The sequence below is a fragment of the Leishmania braziliensis genome, chromosome 21, assembly GCF_000002845.2.
Source record: "Leishmania braziliensis MHOM/BR/75/M2904 complete genome, chromosome 21".
Lineage (NCBI taxonomy): Eukaryota > Euglenozoa > Kinetoplastea > Trypanosomatida > Trypanosomatidae > Leishmania > Leishmania braziliensis.
In genome coordinates, this window is record NC_009313.2 from 376157 (window position 1) to 389310 (window position 13154).

The 13154-nt window shown below is 61.6% G+C and overlaps 3 protein-coding genes across 3 annotated transcripts; all 3 read left to right on the top strand.

The window, feature by feature from the left end:
- Positions 1-404: 404 nt before the first annotated feature.
- On the top strand, positions 405-3149 carry LBRM_21_1190 (conserved hypothetical protein; the record flags this gene model as incomplete). The annotated part of the gene is made up of 1 exon (XM_001564774.1): positions 405-3149. The coding sequence occupies one exon, from the start codon at positions 405-407 to the stop codon at positions 3147-3149; it is 2745 nt and encodes a 914-aa protein (XP_001564824.1).
- Positions 3150-4768: 1619 nt separating this feature from the next.
- LBRM_21_1200 (conserved hypothetical protein) lies at positions 4769-6892 on the top strand (the record flags this gene model as incomplete). The annotated part of the gene is made up of 1 exon (XM_001564775.2): positions 4769-6892. One exon carries the CDS (start codon positions 4769-4771, stop codon positions 6890-6892), a length of 2124 nt encoding a protein of 707 aa, XP_001564825.2.
- An 833-nt stretch (positions 6893-7725) lies between these two features.
- On the top strand, positions 7726-13149 carry LBRM_21_1210 (conserved hypothetical protein; the record flags this gene model as incomplete). The annotated part of the gene is made up of 1 exon (XM_001564776.1): positions 7726-13149. The coding sequence occupies one exon, from the start codon at positions 7726-7728 to the stop codon at positions 13147-13149; it is 5424 nt and encodes a 1807-aa protein (XP_001564826.1).
- Positions 13150-13154: the final 5 nt, after the last annotated feature.

A 13154-nucleotide genomic window follows, 5' to 3' on the forward strand; every position in this document is an offset into this window, starting at 1 on the left:
ATAGCGAAGGCGACACACGAAGAATAAGCAATGCCAACAGCCAGCATATCTCAGCGGATTGCAGGCTGGCTTACGATGACGTCGGTGGCGACTGTGCAAGGCGCAGCGCCGATGTGGGGAGCTCCTCCTCTTTCCCACAGATAGCTCCGCGTGACTGGTCAGCCTCTGTGCAGTACAGGCAGCAGCAGCAGCAGCAGCAGCAACAGCAGCAGCTCTTGCCCGGCCTCGCCAGTGACGATCGGACTTCACGAAGCTCTCCTTTCCACTACTCCGGGTCGGCGACGCCGCACTCTGCTGATGACCGACGACTTCCTCATGCAACCGCGTCAACGTCCCCGCTGACCTCCTCGCCGGTGGTTGTCACGGCAGGAGCAACGGAGGCCGCTGATCCTCCGACTGCATCGATGCTCACCGCAGCGCCCACGGAGGCCGGAGGGATGCGCACTCTTTTCCAGCTTTGCCTGCAGACACCCCTGGCGGCGGCCTCCGCGACGCTGAGGGTGAGCGACTGGCATACACTGCTGGACAAGCTGCGGCAGGAAGGGCACCACAAGTTGCCACCACAACCGATCCTCGATGATGTCGCCCGGACCATTACTCACATCATGCAGTCTGAAGGGCATCCAGACGGGCTGACTTTGAGCAGTTTCGCTTGCATTATGCAGCGCCAGCTGAAGGAGGTGAGGGGCGACATGACATCACCCCTCTCTGCAGACTTCGCTACCGGCGATGGGACGGCGTCGCGGCAGGGCGCGGTGTTGCACTTTCCCCAACACCCCAAGTATGTGCTCGCTGTACCGACTTCTGCAGTGGCAGCAGCACCACAGTCGTCCTTGCCTCCGTTGAAACGCAGAGGCCGGCGCAGCTCGCAGACAACGTTGACGGTGGCGTCTAACAGCGGTCTCTGGCGCGTTCTGCCAACGTGGTGCATGGCGCTTGCTGGTCTGTTCCCGCTGGAGATGTCGAGTGTGTGCCCTGTGCCGGTGGTCTGCTACCTGCGCAGCATCGGGCTGATTCGCGCGGTACTGGAGGCTATCATGCAGCGCCTGCAACTTGAGTTGGAGGCAATCCCTGAGTACGTGGCGTCCTTTGCGAAAGCAGCTAGAAGGGAAACCCAGCACCACTCTGAAAGCGCAGCTGCGGAGAGCTTTGTGCAGTCACTGCCCCCTGAGGGGTCTGAGGGGAGCAGGTCGGTGAGCAACTTACTCACGCTGAGCGGCGCCTCTGCCGGTGCCCGTCGTGCCTGCTCGGCTGTTGTCGCTAGAGGCGCTGTTAGCGCCAGCAGCGACGGAGATGGGAGGTGGAAAGAGCAGCCAGTCTGGTGCTCCGCGATGTCTGGCAGACACCGTAGGAGGGTGAAGTACCGTAAGAGAGGCGCTGCCACGAACACGACGACGATACCAGGGGGGACAGGGAGCGACGGTGCGGTTGTCGTCTCGTACCCCCAGAGGGTGACTAATGGTAATAGGCGTCTCAACACTGATGTTACCATCTCCGCCAGTAGCGATGATGTCAAGTCGCACTATCTCGATCAGCGCCCCCTTGATGAGATCAGTGTCTCCGTCGTGGCGCGGGCCAAGGCACGCCGTCTCATGGACACGCTCCGGCGCCACACTGTCCCGATCAACCGCTACGAGTGCTTTGCGCGCGTGGAGCCGGAGAGTGAGCCAGTGCAGAAGCCTCTGTGCTTTGTATCTCAGGAGGAGCTGAAGTCAACCTTCGGCGGCGGCGGCGACGAGGACAGCCATGACGACTCGGATGCGATGTCCGACATGATGGCCGCCCTCACGTACAACCCAGGGGAGGAGACGGTGGTGGGCCTAGGCGGGACAGCCACGAAGGGCGGCGGCGACGTAGACGTGGACCAGTCCCGCTCATCTCCGCATCCACCACCGCTGTCGCGCATACCTGCCTCCAGCGTGTTGCCGACAGTCATTATGAGTGCCACACGTTTCTCAGCATCCCGCGCGGCCTCCGTGGGCAGCTCCGTCATCTTGTCGGCCACAAGTGCGGGTGCCGGCGGCGCCATAAGGCCACCGCCGCGGGTGCCTAGTATGTTCCGCATGAGCGGCGTGCTTCCCACCGCACTTCCCCGCAAGCAAGAGGAGGCTCTGGTGCGTCGCCTCAGCAAGCCCACCTGCAACCCTGCCGCGATGAGTCTGCGCGCCGCCTCTACAGAGAATGCCTACACTCACTGTCACGCTGCGGACACCACAGCCATCATCAGCACATCCGACTCAGCGTCCGTCAACGCCAAGGAGACTGAAGACCGCTCGACTCGGCTAGCCCCATCACGACCTCCCTCCGGGGCGGCCGCCCAGCACCACTACCGCTCTCATCCGCACCTGTTGGATCACAAGCTCTCTAACAAGACAGTGTTGCGCAATGACCGAGCTCCACTGTCGCGGAACGTCTGCCATCGTCCACGAAGCTGCTCATCGTCAGCCTGGGCAAATCCATATTGTACCTCTGTGGGTGCTAATCACCAGCATCGGCCGTCATCGTCAGTGGTCTCCGACATGGGCGGCGGCGGCGGCTACCTGTTGCAGCTGACCGAGGAGCAAAGCCGTGATTTCACCTTCTTTGACGTGCCTTCTGTGCTCGTGGCGGCGCCGCTATCGTCGTCAGCGGCTGCTGTGGCTGCTGTGCAGGTGATGGGCGGCGGTGCCCCAGTCGCACCACTATTAGACGCGGGAGCTCCACTGCAACCACTGGACCCGCATCGACGGGCAGACCACAGTGCCGCGTCACGAGGTGCCACGAGGGGTGCCTCAAGGACAGGCGCCGCACCACCGGCTCGTGCTAACGCGAAGTGTGAGTCTACAGAAGGCCGGCAAGCGGGGAGCACCTCGAGGAATGCTGTTGCTAAGCCGGTGCGGCGCGGCTCGCGCTTTAGGAAGTCATCCTCCCGGTGCTTGAGTGATGCCCCGCAACGTGGTCAAGCTGCCGCTGATCCACATGGGATGGGGTGCATTAGCAGTCGGACAATTATCGATTCCGGTGCTTCTGCACATCCTCCTCTCTCCCCTCACCCAGAGCCACACATCTCCCTTTACGAGCGACGCCTTTATCGCCAGCTTCAGCTTGCACACGCAGATGAGCCCGTTTACCATCACACGAACGGGAGGAAGGGGAAAGGAGAGCGGTAGAGGCGCACTGGTATGGTTGTGTGTCAAGCGCACATCAGGGCAGAGAAAACGGATGGCGAGGAAGGATGCCCCAATGACAGAGACAGGGCCGCGCAGCCACTGGGACGGCCACCATCGCCCCTCGCCGCCCACTGCTTCCCCCCCCCCCCCCCCCCACAAGTGGATGCGTCGTCGCTGTTCTTTTCAGCGCCATCTCGTCATGCGCTCTTTTTCCCTTTTCGACCCCTAGACGAAGGTACTGCGGCTGTGTGTTGACGTGAGTCCCACGCAACAACCCCCCCCCCCCCCTTCCCCTTCCTCTCTTTCCCCCTTGTTCCCCGTACACACACACACACACACACACACGCATGCAGCCAGACCAACGTTTTACCCAACTTCTTTTTTCCCTTACGGCCATTGTCTGGATGTAACACTTGATTGCACCACACCCACCCCACGCCATCTTGTTGAGCAGGACCACGTGCACGTGCCCATTGGCTGTTTCTTTCGTTGTTTGGGTTTTTCTCTCTCTCTCTCGCGCGTGTGTGTGTGTGTGTGTGTACTGATGAAGAGGAAAGAAAAGGTGGAGGGAGGAGAAGGGGGGGGGGTGAAAGCTTCCCCCCTCCTCTCCCCTTTTCTCCAACTGCCTCAGACACTCACACGTCTCTTGCCCTCGCGCGCGCGCGCTCTCTCTCTGTGCATGCCTGTTAGCGCGTGATTTATGCGTAGTGGATTGCCGCCCCATCACAATTCTTTTTTCCCATGCCCGTTCTTCTTTTTTTATTTTGCCTTTTGGGTGCTCTTCTCCCCACCCTTCTCCCCTTTCCCTGATGATGGGAGGACCCACACCTCGTTGCACGGCTTCCCAGGCACCCGTACCCCCTCCCCCCTTCCTCACTCTCTGTGGGGAAGGCCAGGCAGCCCTTCACCACCCCCTGCCACATGCCACAACTCCGCTGGCGGTGACAGGATCAAGCACCTACGACGCGGGGGAGGCCAGAGCGTTGTATTGCTGCTGATGCCGGCGGTCCGATACTGGACGGCGTGGAGCCGGGGAGACCTGCGTCATTGATCTGATGGGCAACGTGCCACGGTGACTCTTATGTACTCCAACCCGGCCCTTGCTGCCGCCTGGTGTGGGGAGTCTGCGCCACGCCGAGGGATGCAGGAGTGCTCACGTAGGCAACGAAATTTCCTCCAGAGGGATATACCTACTCACTGCACGCGTCTCTCTAGAGAAGCACGAAGCCGCACAGTACTCCTCGCTTTCGCTCTCTCGCTGTGCGCGTGTGTGCGTTCACTCTTTTTTGTTCTCGATCAATACAAACCGCCGCCCCCCCCCTCCCGCCCCTCCGACTGGCCATTTTTACAACGTTCCAATGTTCCGCACGCCTCTCTCAGGGTCTCACTGTTGTCGCTGCTGATGTGGCGACTGCACCAGACTTTGCTTCCGTCATTATCCACGATGACGACCACCGCCCTCTGCCCCAGGCGCTATGGTTGTGCGTGAATGTGTCTCCTTTCCCATTTTCTCTGCTGTCTCTCTCTACCTCCGCAGCTTGTCATACCGCGCCGTGTGAGAGAGCTCCGTGTGCGCACGATAACACTCGACACAGGCAGACCAGCGATTGCCAGCCACAATGCCGCTGCATCCGCATCCCCTGTTACGTGCTACTCCTCTTCCTCTCCTGTATCAACGACTAGAGCGAGGGCCATGTAGTGGCAGTGGTAGTCTGTGGATACTCTGGTGGCTGCCGCTTCAGCGACGCTGCGAAGCGCACGTGAGGGTGCAGAGACGCGCCTTTGCCACCTGCTACATGCAACGTTCGTGGTCCTCGCTGGCGCCGCCGTCGTCCTCACCATCGCTGCTATCTGCAACGGTGCAGGCAACGGGTGTCGTGACGCGCCTTGGTCCGAGCGAACGCCTCCCTGGTCTGCGCGGCGTGTTCCTCACAGAGCCAATAAAGAAGTTTCACCCCATCGAGGTACTGCCCACCGCTGTCTCTGCCGCCGCGTCCACTACGACTGCCGCTACAGTTGGCGGCAGCGCAGAGCAGTCTAACGTTCCTCGCAACCCGGCATCCGAATTTTCCACCCAGGCCCCACCGCTCGTGCTGAACTTGGCCTTTGCGCCTCGGCATAGCATCTCACTGCGCCGCTTTCTGGCCCTTCGGCACATGTTCAGCACATCTGCCTATCTGCACGTCGCGACAGAGGATGGCTGGTACTTGGTTGCACCAAGTTCTGCGGCGCCGCTGTGCGACGACGTCCCTGGCCTGCAGGCGTGGTGCTGCCGCCATCATCACCGATACCTCAAACATCCCGCCCCCTTCCCTAGGGCGTCCACATCGTCGTCCGGGCTGTCGTCGCGAGTTGCTCACCCCCGGAGGCGTACCGAAATCGACAAGCTCGAGGCAGCACTGGACAATGGCGAGGAGCTCAGCGAAAAACAGTTGCAGCGGCTGGCCGCACAGGAGAAGGCATCCTTTGCGCAGAGACCAGAACACGAGGGGGAGGATGGGGAGGACGACAACCCCGCTGTCGATGAACCGCGCCATCAAGCTAGTCGGGAGGGTGTCGCACCCGCCGAGGAAATTCTCGGGGAGCGCACGGATGGCGCGCCCGCACTTGCCTTTGGACTGCCGCCTCCGCTCCTGAGGACGTCGCCGCCGCTCATCACCGAGGCACATCTCTTCGATATTAATGACGGTGTCGCGTGGCCACTGCCGCCGTCCGATGACTTGGCTAACCACGAGTACTGGAAGGGCCATCGGCAACGCATGGCTCTCTACGAGAGCACCGGCGACGCGGACGCGGCCGTGCAGCGCGAGGCGCTCTTGGCGGCTCTCCGTGCAGATCTGGAGATTACGCAACGACTGTTGTCGGAGCAGGAGCTCTACGCCGCTGCCGAGGAGCTCTTTCAGACGTTGAAGCACAAGGCGAACGTGTCCCTGAACGTAGACGCTGAAACTGGCCTTCTCACGCTCGTCCCGCTGCGGGATCTGCGCGCTGGCGAAGAGCTTCTTCTTCACTACGGCCGCGAGTGGTGGACTGGGCGACTGCTTTTCTCGTTACTCTTGTCCGTCTCGGACGCTGCGATGCCGCAGATCCGGTGGATCGAGCAGCTATTTGAGAGCGCAGTCGACGCGAATGAGCCTTTCCCGCTGCTCATTTCAGCACACGAGCAGCGCAAGCGGCTTCGGCGAGGCGGTGCAGGGAGTAAAACGGCTCGCAGAGGCTTCAACAGCAAGTCGCAGCAGCAGTCAACGTCGTCTGCAGCGCTGGCGCAGCCTCACCACAGCTATGTGCCCACATCTTCCACCACCACCACCACAGCGGGGCCTCTGGTATCTCAGCCCAAGTCAGGCCGTGTCGTGCTGTACAACACTGTCACACGAAAGAGAGCGACCGACGCCGCCGTGCTCGCCTTCGCGGTTCGGCGGAGCTGCACTGATCTGAACTTTTGGAATCGACTTTTGCTCGGCGACGTGGCAAGCGGGCTCGAGCCGGTGTTTCACCTCTCCGAGCCGGACAGCGAGGTGCCCATGCGAGTGCTGCGACACGCGCTGCTGGCGTCTCTTCGCGGTGTGACGGCGGTCACACAGAGCAGCGTTTCGTGTGAGGACCGGGGCGCACCGATTGTGGCGCGCTCGGCCGTCACGAATACCACCGCTGGTGCCGCCGAGCAGAACGTCCTACCACACATGACTGCTGGCGCCTGCGGTGACGGTGATGATGACGATGACGTTGTCTTCAGTGTCTAGCGCAAGGGACGTGTGTGAAAGGGGTTTAGGGCTAGGAGAAGAGGGAGTTGGCAGAACGCTGCCCACGCGTGGACTACATCCTGTCTCTCTTCCTCCCTCTATCTCCGCTGCTGCTACTTCCCCTCTGCGCTCGCTCCGTCCCACGCGTGCTTCATGACGCTGCACCCCGACAGAGGGGCCTCTTTTTTACCGACCTCGTGTTTTTCTTACTACGCTCAGCCTTCGTGGAGCCCTCCGCTCCCCTCCCCCCCCCCCCCCACACACGCACGCGTGTGTGTGTGTGTGTGTGTGTGTGTCCAGCGTTGCACTGCTGCCCGCTCCCGTTGTCTCGACACTCTCCCCCAAAACTTCTCTTCTCACTCTCTTGACCCCTTGCGCAGAGAGAGAGAAAAGGCACTCTGACCGCCCCCACCCTCAAACACAAGCTCCCTATCAAGAGAGGCATCGGCATTCAGGTGCTGACACACACACGCACACACACCCACAGGCTTTGCACAGACTTGCCCGCACGAGAGCGCACAGGGCGCATCATCAAGACACACCCCCACGGTGCTGTCGCAAGGTGTATCTTGATAGACATTGCGTGTGTGCCGAAGCGCGCATTGTATTGGCCAACCACCACTGTATCCGTCGCTTCCCCCACCCGCAGTCAAGCGAACGAGTTGGCACCTCGCACACAGCAAAGAGGGAGGAAGCGGCGCTTTACTGAGCTCTATCGCTCGCCCTCAACACTCCCAGCCAGGTCTCTCCCTTTCCCCTTCCTGCGGTTGGGCTCTTTCCCCTTTTACTTGGTCGCTCACGCCTGCCTCCCCTTTCCTCAGACGCGCTCAGCCATGCAGGTACAATTTTATCAGAACATCATGAAGGGCCAGCAAGGCACGGCTCGCACGCAGGCAATCTGCTTCTCTCCCAACAACAAGCGTCTCGCAGTCGCCGACGCCACGCGGCACATCCAGCTTTTTGACGAGCAGGGCGAGCGACGTGACAAGTTCGCGACCAAGGCGGCATCGGACAAGGGTGGACGAGGCTACATCGTGACGGACATGACCTTCTCCCCTGACAGCTCGCTGCTGGCGATTGCGCAGTCAGACAGTATTGTGTTTGTATACCGCCTCGGGCTGGAATGGGGAGAGAAGAAGGCGATCCGCAACAAACTCTCGCAGACATCGCCGGTGACGTGCGTAGCATGGCCCAACACGTCCTCTCAAGGGGTGGAGCTCATTGCCTTCGCCACGCTGGATGGCAGCGTGAAGGTGGGCATGCTGAAGGCCAACAAGTCACACGTCCTCTATTCACACGACCACCCGGCCGTGTCGATGTGCACCAGCCGAGACAACACGAAGATCCTCACAGGCCACCTGGACGGCACCGTCTACCAGTATGTCTTCGAAGCCTCCGAGGACGGCGCCGAGGTGGCTGGGGCGAAGCGGCTCTTCGTGCACAGTTGCGCGCCGTATATGCTAGCCTGGGGCGAAAGCATCTGCGCGGCCGGTACCGACTGCCAGGTCGCCTTCTACACTCCAAAGAGTGGCCAGAAGCCGCAAGTGATCCCGTTTGATCCGAAGGAAGTCGGCAGCTTCACCGGTGGGGTCTGCAATCCGAGCGGACAGGCCGTCGCCATCGCCGGACGCGAGCAGATCCGCGTCTTCGACCTCAATATCCGCTCTCGAAAGTGGGAGGAGGGCGCCGTGGTGCACCTGCCGCACAGCGAGGGCTTCAGCGCGATGCAGTGGAAGCGCGATGGCAGCCGACTCGCCACCGGGTCTGTCACGGGCTCTGTGGACCTGTTTGACTGCTGTCTGCGCCGCTACCGCATGCGCGGCGCGTACGAGTTCACGTACGTGAGCCACAGCCAGGTGATCGTGAAGCGGCTGGCGAGCGGAACGCGGCTGGTGTTGCAGTCCTACATGGGCTTCGAGATTCAGAAAGTGAACGTCTACCAGGACCGCTACCTTGTCGCCCACACCTCTGTCACTCTTCTTCTTGGCGACTTGACATCGCACAAGCTGAGCGAGGTGCCGTGGCAGCTCACCGGGCGCGAGAAATTCACCTTCGAGAATGAGCAGATATGCATGGTCTTCAACGTTGGCGAGCTGTGCCTTATCGAGTACGGCAAGAATATGATCCTTGGCACGTGCCGAACTGAGGAACGCAACGCGCACCGCATCAGCGTGCGTGTCCTCAACCCCCTTGCAAGCGACGCCGGTGCTGGTGCGGCGGCTGACAGTGGAAGTGCCGGCGGGCAGCGTCGTGAGGTGAACACGACGACGGGCTCGCCTGTCGTCTCCACTTCTGTGGCAGGCGGCTCTGGGGCCCTCGAGGCTTACAACTCGCGCTGCGTCATTGCGTATCTCATCGACCGGCAGACGATTCAGATCGACGACCTCAAGAGCGGCGTCTCCATTGCCCGCGTGGCACACGAGTCAAAGATCGACTGGCTGGAGCTCGACTTCCGCGCGTCGCGGCTGCTCTTTCGCGACAAGCAGCACCAGTTGTACCTCTACCACATCGCCACGCAGCAGCGCACCACGCTGCTGAGCTACTGCACGTACGTGCAGTGGGTACCGCGCAGTGATGTTGTCGTGGCTCAGAGCCGCCTGGAGCTGTGCGTATGGTACAACGTCGAGTCACCGGACCGTGTCACCATCGTGCCGATTCGCGGTGAGGTGGAGGGCATGGAGCGCGGCAACGGCAAGACGGAGGTGATTGTGGACGAAGGCGTCAGTACCGTTGCCTACGCCTTGGATGAGTCGCTCATTGAGTTCCGCGCCGCCATGGAGGAACGCGACCTGGACCGTGCATGCGACTTGCTGGAGCGTACGGCGCTGACCCCTGGCACAGAGGTGATGTGGTGCACACTCGCCAAAGTTTCGTTGCAGGAGGTGAAACTCTTCGTCGCGGAGCGCTGCTACGCAGCCCTTGGCGATGTTGCGAAGGTGAGGGCCCTGCAGCGCATACACCAGCTCGCTGCACAGGCGAGAGCAGACAGCGCTGGTGCCACTACCGGCTACGAGCACTACACGGTGCTGGCGGAGCTGTACATGATGAACAATGACTTCAAGCGAGCTGAGCAGCTCTACCTCGAGAACGGCCGCGTCGAGGATGCCATGCAGGTGTGGGAGGAGATGAACCGCTTCGACGAAAGCCTGACCATTGCCGAGTCACGCGGTCTCGAAGACGTCGCCAACCGCCGTGCACGGTACTTCGCATGGCTGATGGAGACTCGCCAGTACGAGAAGGCGGGCGAGATCCGCGAGAAGGACGGCAAGTTCATTGACGCCATCAACCTGTACCTGCGCGGCGGTACGCCGGCCCGTGCAGCGCAGGTGGTTTCCGCGAACAACCTGAAGCCCGAGCAGCAGCTTCTGGAGGCGATCGCTGCGGCGCTCTTCAAGGCGCAAGTCTTCGAGGCTGCAGGCGACTTCTTCGACAAACTGCACATGACAGACCGGGCGATCGATGCCTACAAGCGCGGCCACGCCTTCAGTCGCGCCGTCGACTATGCCAAGACAGCCGCGCCTCAGCAGGTTGTCCCGCTGGAAGAGGCGTGGGGTGACTACCTTGTTTCACAGAAGCACGTCGATCAGGCCATCAACCACTACAACGAGGCGGGCAAGTACGGCAAGGCGGTGAAAGCGGCGCTGGATTCGCGGCAGTGGGCAAAGGCGGCGGCCCTCCTCGAAACGCAGAGGAACAGCGGCGTGGGCAGCTCTGGAGCGCCGGCTGACACAGCCGCGCCGGTCGACGCGGCTACCAAGAGTGCGTACCAGCGGATTGCACACCACTACGAGGAGGTGCATCAGTACGCCGAGGCGGAGAAGTTCTACATCAAGTGTGGCGCCGTCAGCGACGCTGTCGACATGTACTCGCGCGCTGGCATGACAGACCACATGTACCGTGTTGCTCAGCGTCACCTGGAGCAGGACAAGTTAGTCGAGCTCTTCGTGAGCCAGGCGAAGCAGCTGGAGACGAAGGGCGACTACGCCGCTGCCGAGCGCATCTACCTGAAAGTAAACGACGCAGATGGCGCCATAATGATGTACCGCAAGAACCGCGACTACACAAACATGATGCGACTTGTGCAGGCGTACCGGTCAAGCTACGTTGTGCAGACGCACTTGGCGCTGGCCTCGCAGTTCCAGAAGGAGGGTAACCTCAAGGCGGCCGAGACGCACTTCATTGCCGGCAAGGACTGGAGCCGTGCCGTCTCCATGTACCGCGATCGAGACCTCTGGGACGATGCGGTGCGCGTGGCCAAGGTGCACGGTGGCACCAATGCGGCGAAGCAGGTGGTCGTGTCGCGTGCGACGGTGATGGACAGCGAAGAGGGTGTGCAGCTGCTCGGCAAGTTCAACCTTGTCGAGGCTGGCATCGACGCGGCGCTGGAGAGTTCCAAGTTTGACCTGGCGCTCCAGTGGGCGCAGCTGGCGCAGCCGGCGAAGGTGCCGTACGTGTACCTCAAGTACGCCATGCACTACGAGGACCAGGGCGACTTCCGCATGGCCGAGGAGGCTTTCATCAAGTCTGGCAAGCCGCGCGAGGCGATTGACATGTATGTGCATCAGCATGACTTCACGAGCGCGATGCGCGTCGCTGAGCACCACGACCCGTCTGCGGTGCCGCATGTCTGCGCCACCAATGGGCGTGTGTGCTTTCAGCAGGGCAACTACAAGGAGGCCGAGGCGCTGCTCCTGCGTGCCAACGCGCCAGAGACGCTGCTGAAGATGTACGTTGACGCGAAGATGTTCCGCGAGGCTCAGCGGGTGGCGAAGGAGTACTGCCCTGAAATGCAGGGCGATGTGGCAAAGCGCATGGCGCTAAACTCGAACGACCCACAGAAGGCCGGAGCGGTCTTGGAGGAGAATGGCGAGTACCAGCTGGCCATTGACACTTACCTGGCGGCGACACCCGAGGTGGTCCCGGACCCGGCGACCCTCGCGAATCTGTGGGTGCGCGCCGTGAAGGTGGCGCAGAAGCACACGCGCAACTTACTGAAAGAGGTGCTGCGCAGCGCCACCGACAAGCTCAAGGCGGCGCAGCGCTACGTCGAGGCGGGTAAATGCCTGGAGGACTGCGAGGACTACAAGGGCGCCATCAATATGTACGTGCAGGCGCACAAATTCGACATGGCTGAGACACTGGCGAAACGTGTGAGTCCCGAGCTGGAGAGCTTCGTGAAGCGTGCCATCGTGCAGGACAGCATCTCCGGAGGGTCCATGAAGGATGCCAAGGTGGTGGAGGAGATCGACCCCGAGGCGGCCATGAAGGTGTATATCGGCAAGGGTGACTTTGCGAACGCGCTACGCATGGCGGCGCGGAAGTCGCAGGAGGAGGTGCAGTACGTGGTTGGCCTGCAGGTGCAGCACCTCCTTCGCCAGGGCGACGTCGTGCCGTGTCTCGAGGCGCTCAGCACGAACACTATGGACACAGACGACTTCCGCTTCTACGAGACGTGGATGTCGGTGGCGCAAAAGGCGATTCCCCTGCTGCCCGGCGACGACGCGGTGGCGACGCTGCTGCAGCCGCTTCACGACGGCCTTGTGAAAGTGATCGATAGCATGACGCGGTCTGGTCAGAAGACTGAGGACATCGCCAAGGCCACAGCACTCACAACCGTTGTGCACATCTACTACATGTCCCGCAAGATGGAGACGGAGCTGAACATGCCGGATTTTGCGGTGCAACTCATGCTCGGGCTGCCGCGCTGGATTCCGTATGTGGCACCGGATAAGGCGTTCTACGACGCCGGCATGGCCGCGAAGCGCTCGGGGCTCGAGGGGATGCAGGACGTTGCCTTCCTCTATCTCAACCGCGCACTGGACATCAGCGAACGCATTGACGACGGCGATGCAGACAGCAGCGGGATCGACAATGCGGACTTTGCCGCGACAGACTTCCCAAAGGTGTACCGCCTACCGAAGGAGCCCACCGTTCCAGCGCAAGCGATGGAGGAGGTGAACAACTGGGTGCTGACCGTGTCCATCGACAACACAGCCGCCTCGGACGACCGCACGCTGCCGATGGTGAACGATCCGGAGAACGGGGAGCCGATGTTCGCCGGCTCCGTGAAGTCCCCGCACACAGGCAAGGTGTTCCCGAGCTGCTTGGTGACCGGCTACCCCGTCATGGATGGTGGTCTAACGAAGTGCTCCCACTGCCAGCGTCAAGCGAACCAGGCGGACTGGAACAGGTTTGTGCTGATGGCGAAGCGCTGCCCGTGGTGCGGCGCGGCGGCGAACCCCGACTTCAAGGTATAGGCCAC